This window comes from Nesoenas mayeri, assembly GCF_963082525.1.
Source record: "Nesoenas mayeri genome assembly, chromosome: 25".
Classification (NCBI taxonomy): domain Eukaryota; kingdom Metazoa; phylum Chordata; class Aves; order Columbiformes; family Columbidae; genus Nesoenas; species Nesoenas mayeri.
This window is the reverse complement of record NC_137549.1, coordinates 1,766,849-1,784,647: the sequence shown is the minus strand read 5'-3', so window position 1 is coordinate 1,784,647 and position 17,799 is coordinate 1,766,849. Positions and strand designations below refer to the sequence as shown.

General features: G+C 51.3%; 1 protein-coding gene across 1 annotated transcript; it reads right to left on the bottom strand.

Moving 5' to 3' along the window:
• Positions 1–1,781: 1,781 nt before the first annotated feature.
• Positions 1,782–12,895, bottom strand: LOC308049478 (butyrophilin subfamily 1 member A1-like; the record flags this gene model as incomplete). The annotated part of the gene is made up of 7 exons (XM_080359160.1): positions 1,782–2,321; positions 3,615–3,635; positions 4,577–4,597; positions 5,784–5,899; positions 6,350–6,627; positions 7,594–7,945; positions 12,811–12,895. The coding sequence occupies 7 exons, from the start codon at positions 12,893–12,895 to the stop codon at positions 1,782–1,784; spliced, it is 1,413 nt and encodes a 470-aa protein (XP_080215286.1).
• Between the last annotated feature and the right edge of the window lie 4,904 nt (positions 12,896–17,799).

The following is a 17,799-nucleotide window of genomic DNA, read 5'->3' as shown; positions in this document are numbered from 1 at the left end:
GGGTCAGTGGACAAGCCCAATTTAAGTGTTACATCAATCACCTGGCTTAATTAAATGCCTCCTAGATAGAACGAATCACCCAGCATGAAAAGGTTGTGTGATTTTTAATATCCTCTTTGCTTCATGGTACTTAGTGAGCTGAATTTGCTGAAATCTGAAGCAGTAAAATTCTGCTGGTATTCACCAAAACGGCTCCAGACTGCACTGACCACCTGTGAGATCAGGTCTGGTTCGCACTTTGCTGGGAAGAACGGAATCGACCGGGGAGAAAAGAACAACTTCAAGGCTAAAAGGAAGACATGACCGGGCCTGTTCTGCACTTTGCTGGGAAGAAAAGGATTTATTCAGACTAAACCCCTTCAAGGTGATGGACTAGAAATACCATCGGCAGTTTAACAAAACAAAGGCTCATCTGAGATCAGTGAAAAAAGATCCAATGAGAATCAAGAAGAGCCTAGACTCAAAGAAGGAGTGGTTGGTTGTTTTTTTGTTTTTTTCTCCTAATTTCTCCTTTGCCCTGTGGGGACCAGCCCTGTACCCTGATTTTAGAATCACAGGACAGTTTGGGTTGGAGGGACCTTCCCAGCTCCCCCAGTTCCCCCCCTGCCATGACAGGGACATCTTCACCAGCTCAGGGTGCTCAGAGCCCCGTCCAGCCTGGCCTGGGATGTCTCCAGAGATGGTTCATCCACCACCTCTCTGGCCAACCTGGGCCAGGCTCTCACCACCCTCAGGGCCAACAATTTCTTTCTCATTTCTATCCCGAATCTCCCCCCCTTTAGTTAAAACTGTCAACCCTTGTCCTATCACAATAGGTCCTATCTGTTCCCATCTATCTCCAAAATAGGAAGAGAATCTTGAAGTGATGGTGTCTGAGGGTCATAGAAACATGCAACCACGTGGCCCGTGGCCTGAGGAGCACGGTGCGCCTTCTCCCGTGCAGAAAGCACAATCTGTATCTTCACCTTCCCACCCATTTTCTTTAGGGACACAAATGTCTAAGAAGTGTCTGTTCAGAGCCCTGGCAGCAGGGGGCACCCCCATGCGGACGAGATGCCTTTCTCCATGCAAAATTGTGGTTTCTCCAGCTTCATTTCAGCCCATATAGGACATTCTGAGTCTCCTTCATCCTACTCAGAGTTGTAAGGGAGCATCCACTTCCCAGTGTCAGGTGTCTCCAGGTCACAGGTGAGCTCGTCACCTGAGCTTGTGCTGAGGACACTCACAGCCATGCACAGACCCACTGACATAGATGCCTTCATTGTCTCCTGTAGGATGCAGTGAACCATTTTCTCAAAAGTCCCTGACACCCCTCACAAGTTAAAAGGAGGTGGAGGCAACACCTTGGACACAGACATTTGGTGCTGACACACAGACAAATCCCACTGAAGTAACTTTATTCAGTACATTCAGAAAGCGATCCCTGCTGCGGGAGTGTGTTCAGTGAGAGTGTGTTCAACTGGTGGAGAGCGGGGATGAAAGGCGACAGGCAGGAGCTGCAACTGGGGAAACTCTGTTCAAACACAAAGGGGTAATTCTTCCCCCTGAGAGAAGTGCAGCACCAGCCAGCGGTCCAGAGACATAACGAGATCTCCACCCTTGGACATCCTACACAACTCAGCTGAACGAGGTTCAAAGACACCTCAGGCACTTGAGGGCAGCCCTGCTGGGAGCAGGTGGCTGCAGCAGAAACCTCCAGCACTTCCTTCCAACGTAAACCCTGCTGTGAGTGTGAATGGCTGAGGTCCCCTAGGAAACCTTCTCTTGCTCTCTCCCCTTTATCAAGGACACACTTTGAGCAGTGTCTCACAACCCAGCCAGAACCAAGGGTAGATTGTTTTCCCCTCAAATGATGTCTCTTGAAACGTGAAGATGGGCATGTTCTCATCAACACCAAAAAATGACACTCGCCCCTCTTCATAATCCAGAAACACACAGATCCGCTTGTGAGTCTGGATTTCAGAAACGAAAGTGCGATAAGGAGATGTGAGAGCTTGCAAGCAGCCTGCCCACAGCCCCACTGCCCAGAAACCCGCCTCTGGATTAAACACAATCTCACCCTTCTTTTCCACATCTTCTCTACACACGCCCACAGCCCATCCTCCTCTGTTGTCCACCTCCACCTCCCAGTAGTATCTCCCTGAGGTGAAGCCTTCACGACCCAACACACAGCACCATAAGTCAAATCTCTTGGGGTTGTCAGGGATGTCCTGCATCTTCTCTTCTCGTCTCACACTTTTGCAGTCATCAGACAGGACAAGTCTGCAGTGGGCTGTGTCTGAATCCAGAACCACCTTCACTGCAGGAGAGATGGAGTCAACACATCAGGGCAGAGCTCACCCCAGGAAAGAGCTTTGCTGGGGCTGCACAAGGAAGAGAAAGAGTGCAAGCGATAGCTGGCAGACTGTGGCATGGGAAGCTGCACAAGGTGACAATGTTAGTGCAAGGAGCAGAAAATGAAGCAGAGAGATGACATTGAGCAGAGAGGGAAGAGGATACCAGCAGAGCTCCAGAATGAATCATGCAGAATCACAGCATGTCAGGGGTTGAAGGGCCCTGGAAAGCTCATCCAGTGCAATCCCCCCATGGAGCAGGAACACCCAGATGAGGTTACACAGGAAGGTGTCCAGGCGGGTTGGAATGTCTGCAGAGAAGGAGACTCCACAAGCCCCCTGGGCAGCCTGGGCCAGGCTCTGCCACCCTCACTGAGAAGAAGTTTCTTCTCAAATTTAAGTGAAACCCTCTGGGTTCCAGTTTATACGCATTTCCCCTTGTCTTATCATTGATTGTCACCGAGAAGAGCCTGGCTCCATCCTCCTGACACTCACTCTTTACATATCTATAAACATTAATGGGGTTGCCTCTCAGTCTCCTCTTCTTCAAGCTCAAGAGACCCAGCTCCTCCAGACTGAAGAAGCCCCCATGTCTAAAGTGTGACCAGCTCTGTGCACTGAGGACCAGGACTCTCCAGACTGGTCTGAAACTGGGACTTGCACCAAACTAACAAGAGGTCTGAGTGTTACACGCCTTCCTGGACAGTGACGCCTGGCAGAAGCATCCCTGGTCCCACCAACATCGTGCGGCAGAGGAAATACCAGAAGGGAGATTAAAGCAGGAAAGATTATTAATTAATTAATTACCTTTTTCCATGGGCACTGCATATCTTCGCCATGCTTAAAAAAAAAATAAAAAATAAAAAAAGAATAAAAACAAATCAGAAAAAAAAATCACATTTGAGTGATAATCTGAACACAGTTGCGCTGGATTAGCTCAGAATACTGAAAGACCAGTGCAATTGCACATTTTCAGAATTGTTGCTATATTTGTGAAAGTCATGTCACAGCACAGAGCTTCAAAACTGTCCTGACAATTTATGGGCTGTTTCTACTTTCTTTGAAAAGTGAAATGATTTTCTTCCTAGTATAAAAGTATCACAGGGAATATCTTAAAAACACATAGAGAACAAATGAAAATAATGTTTCTGAAATGGGTTTGGTATTTGCTACCTTTTTCTTTCCTAAAGTAAAACCAAAATCAGGGGAAAGGTACAAAACCCAGGTGAGGAAATGGCGCAGTGGAAAAGTCTCCCATGTAGGAAGGAGAATGGTACTCACCAAGTTCTTGAGCTTGTTTCTCTGAAAAAGAAGATAAATCAGCACAAATGGGTGTGGGATATTGATTGGGATAGAACCTCACCTGTAACCACCTGCATGGCCATGAGGGGGCTTCTGCAAACACTTGGCAAAACCATCCTCAATCACCTTTAATTGTCTGACTCAAATTCACTCTCTCCTTTCCCCGCCCCACATTAAGTCCCACCTGCCTGACCTTCCACCCACTTTTTGGTTCACTTTGCACTTTAACAGTGAAAAGGAAACACAAAAGCCCACCACCCTCTACAGACTTTGTGAAAAATCCTTTGTAAGGAATAGGAAACTCACTGATTTCTGCAACATGGTCCCCTGAGCAACAAAGAGAAGCACAAGTTACTCTTTGCAATCCCCTTCCCCAGGATCCCCCCACCCAGGGGAGCAGAGGCTGTGACAAAGGGGGCAGATGTGCTGATTTACACCCTGGTCACAAGGATGCTCATGATTCCTGAGTGAGCTGGGCCTGGATTTATTTCCCCCTTCCGCCTGTATTGGTACCAGTTTAGCAAGAGCTCACTTTTAATAGCCAAAGATCTTTCTTGGCAATTGTATGAGCTGCAAAGAAACTAATATGATCTCTTCATTTATTTTTTTTTAATTGTTATTATTTCTTGGTAAGCAAACAATCTACATTCTTAGAATAGAATTCTCAACAGCCTAGCTTTCTGTAAATCCTGGAAAACAATAATGTTTTCAGTTCTATTTCACTACATTAAAAAGATGTGAATGTTAAAAGCAATGACAGCCATTCAGGGAAAAATCCCTAATGACTTTTCAGGGTAAATTTTCACATGATTAGGGTGTCAGGGAGGGAGAAGTAAAGTGTCTACTGAAAGAAGAACATTTGGACAGAGTGAGAGGATGAATAACAAAGTCTGAAAGTTTTCAGAGAGGATTTCCCCGGGAAGACGGGGAGCGGGACTTACGCAGTGCTGCGTCTCGCATGGCTGAAAAACAAAAGCAGAACAGAGCATCACCACCAAAGCCCGTTGCTTGTTCACCGATACACTGGTTGGGGTGGGGAGGAGGCTGAAATCACTCCTGATGGAAAAGCTGCAGCTCAGGAGCTCCCCAAGGTCTTTCTGCTCACGACTCTTGGAGCTCTTGGCCACCCTCCCCGGAGCCGCCTCGGGCAGAGTCCAGCCAGGGCTGCAGCTCCAGGGCAGCGGGGAAGGGGCAGGTTTGCACGGACCTGGGAGGAGCACGGGGCTGCACTTCTCCTTCAGGGCTACGGAACCATCCTGCCCGGGGTTTTGGGAAAGGTTTTGTTAGTGCTGAGACACAGCTGAGGCCCTTGCCAAATGACATGTGCTTCCCCAGAGCTTCTACCAGCTTTGGGAAGAACCTTGAGAGCCCTTTTAAAAGCAAAATTCACTGTTGGTACAATATCTTTTCATGCTTTCTTCGGTTTGGCAGTGATTTTCCTTAAAATTACCCCATTTCAACATTTCATACACAGAGTTAACAATTTTCTATAGCCAATAGCCACCTTCCTCCCACATATCCACATGAATTCTCCCACTCAAGGGAATTATCCAGTTTCTAGGAAATAAAAGGTAAAGCTTACCTATTTGATCCTCACGCTTTCCTGTGAAGGAAAGAAAGAAATGTAAATAATTGAGAAGATCATCCCATCCAAAGAGCCCTGGTCAAGCCACAGAAGGAGTTACAGCCACCGGGGTCTGGCAGTGCTGCGGTGCCTGAGCGACCCACTGGCCAGCTCCTTCTGATAAGAAATCGAGGATTTCAATGTCCTTTATTCCTCTGTATTATTTGTCTTCCTCAAGGAGACAAGCCCTGCCAGGCCCTCAAAGTGCAAGGTTTGGGGTTTCTTTTGCAGGGTCTGGCAAATCATTGCTCCATTTCTGTAAGAAGAATCCACCTTGGGTGGGGCATAGTCCCCCTCATGCTGCTTTAATATCCACATCCTTCTTTGCTATCTTTTTCTTGGAAAAACAACCTTTCTTTTCTTTCCAGAAAGCACATCCCTGAGTCTTTAAGCCCCTGGCACCACAGGTGTGTCCCAGACACCGAGACAAGACTGTGGGACCATCCTGACATTTCCCAAACCCACCCGTCCAACAAAACCAGAGGTGGCCGAACAGGACCAGTCTCCCTCCCCAAACACCGCACCAGGACAGTACCTTTAATTTTAAATAGATAAACAGCGAGAATAAGGAGAGCGACCACAACAACCGAGACGATGCCCAGAGCAACTATCAAAGGATGGGCATTATGGAAAAAGGGATCTGAAAAATAAAACCCACAAAAGGTTTTTGGTCACTGCACAAGCAGCAATGGGAAATAGCTCGTTTCTATGTTATACAAGTGCATCCCAGGTCTGAATCCCATCAAGGGTGAGAATCACCTCCTGACTGTACTCCACAGAGTGATAAAATATCAAATTAAAGAAAACCCCTCTATTTTGGCAATTTTGCACTTCTCTGTGATTGACGATGTTTTGTCTGAATACATTTTGGGGGATTGTTTCAAGCAAATATAGATTTCTAGACAAATTATTTCTAATTAAATCATGCTTTGTTCTCATGTGAGAAAAAGAAAGCTGCGGGGTGCAGAAAACACTGGATGCACCAAACATGGAGCCTGACAAATGCACCCGAGATTTTCTGCCAGTGTCACGTCCCCAGTGCAGCCCCATGGGCAGCGATAATGGGGCGATACCCTCGTCCCCCCCTCACCTGAGATGTAAAACTCTGATCCCCGTTCTTGGCCGTCCAGGACGTTTTGGACCCAGCAGGAGACGTTCTGCTTCGTGCCCCTGGTGAGGATGATGCTGCTTTCCACCGCAAAGAGGCTGCTCTGGTCCTGGGTGATGCTTTCCGAGAGGGATGGGAGATGCTGCCCGTGGGGATCTCGCCACAGCACCTGGGGCCGTGGGTACCAGCCGGCCGAGCGACAGGACACCCGGATCCCCCCGTCCTGGTACCGCTCCAGCGCGACGAGCGGGACAGAGCCACTGGCTGTGGGGACACAGACACCCAGTGATCCCATGGGAACGGGGTGGCCTGGCTGTCCGTCTGCCTGACAAGGGATGGACGCGGACACCGACAAACCATCATCCAGGGTCAGGACATTTAGTTTCAACAGGGCATGGACCTGCTGGAGAGGGACCAGAGGAGCCATAGAAATGACCCGAGTCTGGAACAGCTTTGCTGGGAGGACAGGCTGAGAGCTGGGGTCATCATCTGGAGAAGAGAAGCTCCAGGGAGACCTCAGTGCGGCCTTTCAGTGCTTAAAAGGTTCTGATAAGAAAGATGGGGACAAACTGTTGAGCAGGGACTATGGTGATAGGAAAAGGGGTGATGGTTCTGAACTAAAGGAGGGAGATTCAGGCTGGACATGAGGAAGGAATTGTTGCCCTGAGGGTGGTGAGAGCCTGGCTCAGGTTGGCCAGAGAGGTGGTGGATGAACCATCCCTGGAAACATCCCAGGCCAGGCTGGACGGGGCTCTGAGCACCCTGAGCTGGTGAAGATGTCCCTGTCATGTCAGGGGGGGCACTGGGAGCTGTGGAAATCCCAACCCAAAACTTCCTATGATTCTTTGATTCTTGCAGTGTTTTTCACATAAAGATCTGCTCTAGAGGCTGCTACTGCTTCATAATAATCTGTGGTATTGGATACTAAAATATAATAGCACAAACCGGGACATTCTTACTGTATTACTCAATGACAATTTTTTTCTTGCACCCATTCATATGAGGAAAAGAATGTCAAGAACATCTCTGAAGTGGGTAGCATAACTCACGTGACAGTCACTTATTAAGCAATTTTACTTCTATGAGACATTCTTGGTACCTTCAAACATAGAACTTCATTAAATTCTGTTTCCTAAGCACCCACCGGTAATTGCTGCTGGGGAGGAAAGAGAAGAAGAGCGCTGGCTACAAGCAAGTAAATTAGAGGCACCAGGAGCACAGACTACAAACCTGTCACCTTCAGCTCCACCACAGCCTGGTCATAGTCTGAGCCACTGACAACAAAGCAGGTGTAATTCCCTCTGTCAGTCAGTTGGATGCTGAAAATTGTCAAGTTCACGCTGCCCTTGGCGAGTCCGTCCTTCCACAGCTCTGTGCGCCCTACGTATTCCAGCATCTGATTCCCATTCCGGTCCCTGCCCCCCTTGTAGCGATGCACAAAGGGCACGAGCTGCTCCCGAAACCAGGTCACCTCCATGTCTTGTGTGCTCTGCGCAGGGGAGAAGTGGCAGGGCAGCACCGCGTCCTCGCCCACAGCCACGGTGACGGGGCCGGAGGGTCCCATCACTTTGAGCGGAGCTGGGAGAAAACCCCAAAGGAAGAAGAAATAATCGTCAGTTTGCAGTGGTGACCAAGGCCAGAAAAACAGCGGCTGCTGCTCCAGACGGTTCGTGTGCCACGAGCCGTGTCATTGTGTTGGAGTGTCACTGTGCTGGGGGATGAGCCATTGAGGGGCTGGGAGAGGGATCCCAGCTGTGCAGAACATGATTCCCTGTCCTGCGCTACCGCCAGAGTTCTTCAGATCTTTTTAAAGAAGACCTCTTTTAAGAGAATTTGTTCTCAAAGGGACAAGTGCCTCCTGGGCTGCTCAGGGTGGGGAGAAAGCAGGATGAAGAAGGAAAGAAGTGCCTGGAAGGTTTCTGGGTGGGTGGTTGGAGAAAGGAGAGAATTTGAGTACAGATAAAACTCAAAGATCCTCAGCTATTTGCACCTATTACAGCAGAAATGAAAAATGTATCAGGTGCTCTGAGCATCTTTGGAAATTTAAAAAGAAATGCTTATTAATAAGCTGGACACTCAACGCACAGAGAAAGTATTTTCTGGTTGAAGGAAACAAAAGCAAATCAACTTTCAAGACAACAGTTGTGTTGCATCCCTTTGCCAGGGCGGCTTCAGGTCAGCGATCTGACAGAAAAAGAGCCCAGGATATTTTTTAAACCAGATGTTGTTCAACGCTTTTTCCTTTGTGTCGGTAGCCAGGAAGATACTGAGACTGGAAGCAACACCCCAGGGATCAGCAAAACCAGAGGGACGCCTACCTGAGTGCAGCTCGTGGACTTGGAAAACTAAACCGTAAACGATAAAAACCAGCAGAGAGAAGCAGGAGTGGAAACTGGAGAGCGTCATCTTCGCTGGAGCACAACCTGGAGACACGGAAAGAGAGGGAAGGGATGAAAGGAGGAGAAACAAGGGAATGGAATAAAAGGCAGATTTCACTTTTAAAGGAGTTTATTACTGCTTGCAGCCCCTTTTTATAATGGCTCGGGAAGAGACTCAGATGCCGAAGGTTGAATTTGATTTTCCATCATCAGCCTGACTTTGCTTGGTGCTTTACATACAAAGTATCCGACCAGGATAAAATGTTGCAGGAATTTCCCATGGGGAAAAAAGGATGAGCTGCAACATTGCCTCTAATTCCCTGACAAAGCGACAGGTGTTTTAATACAAGCCCTTGCTTATGTTATCCAGACTTGAGAAAGTGATGGAAACGTGCAGGATGAGAAGGGGAAGCCCAGACCAAATGCACGTGGAGCTGTTGCCACACACTCGTCCTCTGGGACAAATTCAGGACTCGGTAGCACATCCCTTGCCACCGCACGGATGTCTCAGAGCAGGGAAAGCAAAATAAGCAGAACACTAACTCAAAACTCAGACAAGATGGGACCTGGCCCTGCTCTGAACCCACTGTAACCTCTTATCACTTGCTGACTTAGTTCCGGCTTTGTTAACGAGCAGTGAAAACCACAATGAATTTTGGCAGATGGCAGAAAGCAATTTCAATCTGCAGCTTTGCAAGAGATGCCGCTTACCTGGAGGAACCGAGATCTCTCATGGGGCAGGAGCTGCTCGGCTGTCACCGGAGTGTCCGGGGTTCACCCATCTGAGCTGCGCATTTCCCTGTCAAAAACCAAACAAAAACATCCCTCTGTGTCCCAGTCTCTGACTCATTTCCTTCTGTGCTGCCTCCGCTCAAAAATGAAAGCCACTAGAGTGATCTGGAGGGTTTGGGGCAATGCTTTTGCTCCAGAAGTGTTCTTCTGGCAGCGTCCACCTGCACGTCCCTGCCGCAAGCACCTGGTGCAGCTGCGGATGGTGCAGCAGCCTCCTCCCGGGGCCGCACGGGCTGGGGAGGGGCTGGATATTGGACTGGGGAGGGGCTGGGTATTGGACTGGGGAGGGGATGGATGTTGGACTGGGGAGGGGATGGATATGGGAGTGAAAAGAGAATGGATATTGGACTTGGGAGGGGCTGGATATTGGACTGAGGAGGGGATGGATATTGGTCTGGGGAGCGGATGGATATGGGAGTGAAAAGAGAATGGATATTGGACTGGGGAGGGGATGGATATTGGACTGGTGAGGGGCTGGATATTGGACTGGGGAGGGGATGGATATTGGACTGGGGAGGGGATGGATATGGGACTGAAAAGAGAATGGATATTGGGCTTTGGAGGGCATGGATATCGGACTGAGGAGGGCATGGATATCAGACTGAGGAGGACATGGATATGGGCAGCAGTTTGCTCATCCCTGGGAGAAGCCCACGGTCAGCAGTGGGAAGGGGGTGGCAGAGCTGGGATTGAGGGAGGTAACTCAGGACTGAAGGAGGTGATGGAGCCAGGATTCGCACCCAGAGACGGAGCGGGTGTGGGATTGAAGTCCAGCTTAATTAAAAGCAATTCCCTCTCCTCAGCCAAGAGGCGAGGCCATAGTCGATGGTTTGATGAGGGAAAGCTGCTGCCCTGGGATGTGTCACCAAGGCAGCTCCCCCAGGTTGTCAGCCCTTGGGGGTCCTGCACCCTCCTGTCTCCAGCTGGGAGCGTGGGGCAGGCAGAAGGTGAGAGCATCGGCTGGGGCAAAGGGACCTGGCCTGGGACCTTGTCAAAAGGGACGACAAGGAAGAGGGAGGCAATCAGTGAAGCATTCAGAGGCACAGATTTGGCCAACAACTGATAGCAGAGATAAGGATAATAAACCAACCTCATCACTTGTGCTAATCAGTGGGCTCTCACAAACCTGTGGGCAGCACTTCAGGGAGGGCCAGCCTGGCTTTTGCAATAATCAGGATGCAAAGCTGGGGGTCCCAGATACTGGGGGTTCAGTGGAAGTATGAGAACAGTTAAAGGTTTGTGCAGGGGAAGTGAATCAGGGAGGACAAGGAGGGGAACAGGTAAAAATTGGTATAAAAGGGCCTGGTCCTGGGTGAATCAGAGCTGTTCAGTGCACTTGGCTGGCTGGAGAGTGGGAGTCCCCAGGACCAAGTGGGAGAGGGTCTGGGGTGTGCATGGCTGTGCGGTGCCTGTGGATGGGGGTGTGAGCGTTGTGTTTTTGCAGTGAGCATCAGGCTGGACTGTCTGGGAGTGGGGGACCCATGCGGGGGTCAGAGGGTCCGGGTTCCGGGCAGGGGTACCAGGCAGAGACAGGGGTCGTGCCACTGCTACAGGCATCTGCAAAAGTGCACGTGAAGCCAGAGAGTTCCACATGTGCTGGAACTAGTGACCTGCTGCCTCTGCCAGTCATGCAGGACCAGAGGACGCGGCTGCTGGTGCCGTGGGTGGAAAGGTCCTATATGTGGGTGCAGCTGCACGCTGTGACTGTGGGGATGGGGGGTACATGTTTAACTTTGTCACTGGGTGACCCTGCAGACGGGGTGTTCAGCAGCCCTCACTGTGCCATGCGATGCCACCATGTGACAGTGGACACTGACTGAACAGTTCCTGCCGAGCCGGTCTGTCCCCAGCCATAGAATAATAGAATCATTTTGGTTGGAAAGATAGGCTTAAGATCGATTCCAATCATAACCTAATTCTAGTACTAACCAAGTCCTGTGCTCCCAGGCTCCTGTCCCCAGCACCAGGCAGCAGAACCACCCAGCAGCAAGTTCCCTTGCACTGCACTTCATTTTGTGCTCCTTCCAGTGGAGTCCTTCCCAGAGTGAAGTGACAGAGCAGAGCAGGTGTCACCTACCAAGCCCCCTACAGTGACAGGTGAGGCCATCACCCCTGGGCACATGAAAAGCTGCCTGGTGAAGAGAGAGGTGGGGTGCAAAGCCCAGCACCTGCTGTCCCCTGTTCACCAGTTAAGCCATCGAAGCAACACATGCCCTGCGAACATCACCCTGAAGCCCACGCGCAGCCTGACAAATCTGGGCGAGCAGCAGGTGAATGGAGCCCGACATCTTCCCTCATCACTGTATGGGGCCTGGACACCCAGAGCATGGCCCGTGCCCTGGGGCTGGTGTCCTCAGGTGACATCCCACCGGGCTGGAGGTGCACATGGTGCCGCTGACCCAGGAGGGCTCTGAGCACCCAGCGGTGCCGCAGGCTCTTATCACCCACCCACAGCTGGACGAAGCGGGGAGATGCGGCAGATCCCGTGATGCAAACAGGGCGAGGGCACTGCAGGAACATTGGGAGGGATCTCCAAAAATCAAGTGTAGGATGTGGTCACACACCTGTGGCAGTTTCAGGAGATGAGAGGGAGTCAGCAGGGCGAGGGGAGGTGGAAGCTCCCACAGTGTGGTACCCCAGAGAGGAGAAGGTGCTGGACTCCAGCTCTGCTCTCCAGACCATCCAGCCCCTCTGGGCTTTGATCTGCTCCCTCAAAGCAGCTGGAAATGCTGTGCAAGCCCAGTCCAGCCCGGAGCCGATGAGCTGAGGGCAGTGGGGAGCAGACTGGACACCTCCACACCATCCAAAACCTCCTTTCCTGGAGTCAGCTCACAAGTTAGTGCTGACTGTCTGAAAAGTGCCTGAACAGGGTGACTCTGCCATCATTCCTTCTGCTTTTCATCATCTTCAGGCAGCCTCTGAGTGTTGCAATTTCCACTTTCAGCACGCGTTGGGTCACTGCACAAGCAGCAATGGGAAATAACTCATTTCTGTGTTATAAAAGCGCATTCCAGGTCTGAATCCCATCAAGGGTGAAAATCACCTCCTGATTGTACTCCACAAAGGGAGAAAATATCAAATTAAAAAAACCCCTCTATTTTGGCAATTTTGCACTTGTCTATGATCGATGATCTATTTTCTGCATATATTGTGGGGGACTTTATAAAGTAAAAATAGATTTCTAGCTACATTATTTCTAGATAAATCATCATCAGTGAACACGCAGCCTGACAAATGCATCCCAGGGATCAGCAAAACCAGAGGGACACCTACCTGAGTGCAGCTCGTGGACTTGGAAAACTAAACCGTAAACTATAAAAGCCAGCAGAGAGAAGCAGGAGTGGAAACTGGAGAGCATCATCTTCGCTGGAGCACAACCTGGAGACACAGAAAGAGAGGGAAGGGATGAAAGGAAGAGAAACAAGGGAATGGAATAAAAGGCAGATTTCGCTTTTAAAGGAGTTTATTACTGCTTGGAGCCCCTTTTTATAATGGCTCGGGAAGAGACTCATATGCCAAAGTTTGAATTTGATTTTCCATCATCAGCCTGACTTTGCTTGGTGCTTTACATACAAAGTGTCTGACTGGTGTAAAAAGTTGCAGGAATTTCCCATGGGGAAACAAAGGACAAGCTGCATCATCTCCTCTAATTCCCTGACAAAGTGGCAGTTGTTTTAATAGGAGCCCTTGCTTTTTTCATCCAGCCCTGAGAAAGTGATGGAAACGTGCAGGATGAGAAGGAGAAACCCACCAAATGCACATGGAACACCACCACTGGGCTCTCATGACAGTTCCACCACCATGTAGCTTTTCTCAAAACCTTTAACTGTTTTATTACATTTACAGTAACGATAATACTGGTTTTCCCTACCTGAACTAGTCAGTAATTGCTTATAGTCAGTTTGAATAAAAGGTACATAAGCTTCAGACTATGACGAGATTACTAGGTTGGCAATACCTCCTCAAACACATTCTTCCTGAACTCCAGATCTTCCTGCAAGCTCTGGCACCGATTTTCCAGGTCCACGCGCATCAGCGTTTCCTTCTCCAGCTGCTTCTTGGCCACAGCATGAGCATCTTCCGCCTAGGAAAGAGTTTTCAGGGTGAAGATTTCATTTTGTCTGGATCCCTGTTTCCCATCCATTGTCCCTTCATGGTCTCCATTTAACATCTTTGGAAGAATAATTCACAACAACAAATCTAATGTCATGCCACTGATTTAGGAAAAAAAAAAAAAAGTGTGTTCTTCTGAATATTTAAAACAAACCTTCATGTGTATCAGTTATTTAAAACATAGGATTATTTCAATACAGTAAGATAATGGATCTGAGGATTATGAATCCCCCCAGCACAGCGTGCTGCATGTTTGTCTTTTTCTTACTTGCATAGCTGAACTAGGCACTCCAGCATAAGTTTACCATTATGCAGGACCTTACAAAAGACAACTTCTAGTAACCTGGTATCTCATGAATACTTACCAGAGACCTGGACAGCACCGGGACGGCAATCAGCCTGACGTCGTGCACTCGGACACTGTGTTTTCAGCAACAATATTTATCTCTTTAGGGTGTTTTCCCCTCACAACTTGAACCGGCACAGCCACTGTCAGCTCAGCTGATGGTACCACCTGTTTGCCTCTTGTTTTTCCAACTGTCAGGGAAGCAGAACTGTCGGTAAACCCGTGCTCACCCCAAAAAATAATTTCCCCTCCCCACACCCCATGTGTGTACTAACAAATATAAGCTCTATTGGAAACCGCCTTTTGCTAAATACATACTTGGGTCACTGTGGCTCCGACAGCACCACTGCATGAAAAATATTACAGCTGGGGCAAATATCTTGCAGTTAGATGGAATGAAACTTCCCCATTTTTGTGCTTTGCATTTGGGTATATAATAGTAATAAGGGTTTAATTGCTTTTTCCCCTCTCTTCTCCCTGCTTCTCAGCTGGGCTGCGGAGAACAAACCCGTGTTGCTCTGGTTTCTCTTTGCTCCTATGAGCGTTGCTGCCGCCTCCAGGGGGATTTTGGGGGCAGCCGGGTCTGTGCTGAGCATCACGCTGGGAAACATTTCCCCTGGGCCGGGGCTGTTGGAACCTGCTCGTGAACCGGAGCGAGGGGCACTCACAGGGCTGCTTGTAACGTGGATCCGTCCCACCAGCTCCACTTCTGCCCGCGCATCTGGTCGATGCTCAGCCCCATCCAGGCTGCGGGGCTGGTTCTGATCATCTCCCCGATGAAAGGCTGGGAGAGGAGAAGAGACTCAGAGGTGATCGCATGGCCAAGAGACCTGATCCTGCCCATGAGGGTCTGGTCGGGATGGGCCCGGCACATCGCGGGTGCTGACTGGGGGCTGGAGGGGTTGGTGGGTGCTTTGGAAGAGATGGGAGTGTGGTCTGGAGATGACGGGCAGGGCTGGAGACATTCAAACCCGCCTGGACACAACCCTGTGTGAACTGCTCTAGTGACCCTGTGTTAGCAGGTGGGTTGGACTGGATGATCTCCAGAGGTCCCTTCAACCCAACCAGCCTGGGACTCTGTATATGATTCGGTGAAGCAGGTTTTTTTTGGGGTGGCAGAGGAGCCTGGAATCTCATAGATGGGGCAAAATGTATTTGTTCTTTTCCCTTAAACTCACCTAAGTTCCAATTTATGTTTTGAGCCTTTTTTCCCCCCTGAAATAATAGAATCATTTTGGTTGGAAAAGACCCCCAAGATCATTGAGTCCAACCATAGCCCACGCCTGGCACTGCCTCATGTCCTGAGAACCTCATGTCCATCTGTCCAGCCCTGCAGGGATGGTGACTCCAGCACTGCCCTGGGCAGCCTGTTCCAATGCCCCACAGCCCTTTGGGGAAGAAACTGTTCCCCTGACCCTCCCCCAGGGGCTTTGAGTCCCCTCCCGTCTGACTGGAAGGGCTGCAGCATCCAAGCTCTCCCTTCCAGCCCGTGCGACAGCTCCACCTCGCCTGCCCTGCCCACCCCTCCTGCCCAGCCCGGACCTCCCTGCCCAGCACTGCAGGCAGGGGACTCGTCCCACCAAGTCCCCCCATGCCAAGGATGTCCCAGCTCTGGGAACGGCCCAAGGCTTCCAGCCAAAGGCACTTGCAGCCCCAGCCCCTGGGAGCCGCCCGTGGGGGCCGGGGGCAGCCCAGCCCCCCTGAACCCTTTCCCTGCCCAGGAGGAGCTGGGGAGGCTCTTGGGCTGGGGCGGAACACAGGGAGCCCCAACATTCCATCCTGGGACACCCAAAGAGTCCTTAGTTACCAGAACCAGAGGGACGATGGCGCAGCCACCACTGCGGCTCCCAGCGCGCGGCCCCCGGGCCCCTCCGTTTTTTCGGCTTCTGCAGCCCCTGCAGCCGATTGTGCTCCCCCAGAGCTTCTGCCCCCCAGGTACGGACCCACCACGACCCCAGCAGCCCGGGACGCTCCTGGGGGCAAGAGCGGAGGTGAGCGCCGGCCATGGCTCCTGTCTCTCTTGCAGGCTCAGCCCCCCTGTGCCCACTGCCCGGGCAGGAGCAGCCCTTCCCCGCAGCCTGGGCACCCCCGGCGGGGGGGGCACCCCCGGCCCCCCAGGCCCTACCAGCAGGTACGGCACCCCTGTCTGCTCGGACACCCCGGCACCTTCGGCCCCTTCGCCATCCCAGACCCCGGGCACTCCCAGCACCCACCACCCCTGTCCCCGGCACATACGGCGCTGGGCAGAACCGGGGCCGTCAGCGATGGGGGCCGGCTCGGGGGTGCCCATGGAGGGGCCCCCGGCCCAGCACGGCCCCCTCTCCCCCACACAGGGGGAGTGCAGAGAGCACCGTGCGGCTGCTGCTTCGATCCCGGGGTGTTCCACATAGAGTGCACGAGTCCCTGTGGCCATCAGGGCACAGCGGTGGCCCCAGCCCTCCGGTGCTGCCGACCTCCATCCCCGGCTACCGGCACGTCCAGGGGCAACGGGCACAGCCCTACAGCTCTGGCACGGCCACCGCCGCGGGGGCACCGTGAGTTGCTTTTCCCCAGAGTTCTGTATTGCTGCAGCTGGCAATGAAGTTGCAGTTAGAGCGTGCTGCAGCGCCAGGGCAGCTGCTGGCAGTACTCTGCGGAGATTTCTGCTCTAACGGGTTGAATTCCTATCAATGAGCAGTCTTTTCCTGGAACTCATTCGTACAGAGGCCGGGTGGCACGTGGCTGCCGCCTGGCGGCACGGCCCGGGGTACTGACTGTGTGAGCGGGTGGCGGCCGTCGAGACAGGGGCTCTAGAACACGGGGATGGCCGAGGGGGAAGGGAGGGAGCGGGGACAGAGGCCCTGGGCCTGGGGCCGGGGCTGCTTGGCCTTTCCTCTGAGCGGCTGCCTGGGACTGCACCCTTGCTCCTCCCATCAAAAGATTGGTCAGAAAGCCTGTCAATCATCCATGTGCCACTCACCTTCCAGGTATGATTGGTGGAGCCGGCATGGCCCGCCCTTCACAGTGCCCAGCCTTTCAACCCCTGCCACCTCCCCTGCGGCCTCAAAGTTTATTGGTTGGTTACATATCAATCACAGACCTTCTCCCCGCCTCCTCCACTGCCGTTGGCTGTCCTCGGTGGAAAACGGTCCAAAAGGGCAAGAGGGGGGTTTCTGTGAGCAGTTTCTGGTGTGTTCTGTGGAGTTGAGTCCAGCCGGCTCCAAGACAGACCTGCCCAAGGCTGAGCCAATCAGCGGTGGCACCTCTGTGATGATGTGTTTAAGAAAAGGGGGAAAGCACCAAAAAGAACAACAAACTGCAGCAGTCAGGAGAGGGCCAGAAGCTGCTTGGACCTGTAGGACACTCCAAGATCATCCTCAAGACTCATCACTGTTGTCTTTTTTTCCCCAGCACTACTGTCCATGTTTGCCAGGAGAACGCAAGCACCTGAGTCTCTAATCGAGCAGCTCTGGAGATGCTCTGTGCTTTGGCATATTTTCACTGAGAACTCTACATGCTAATTTAACATGCTCAGCAGCTGTAGAAAGCTTCTGCCCATCTAGCTCACAAGGCTGCTTGCATCGATGAAGGCTGAAATTTAAAAAATGTAAAGAAGTAAACAACCAAACAAAACCCAAATCAAGCTCCTCCATTCTTTCCTGAGTCGTCAACTCTCTAGGGAAATCAGGTGGCGCCACTTAGGACTGGGTTTGGCTATGACAGCAATTTTATTGTTGCAAACACACATGTCAAGTTCAGCGGTCAGCATCCTCTTGCGAATGTTTGTCTGTGGCCTCTGATGGTCAGTGGCCAGTGTCGATGGT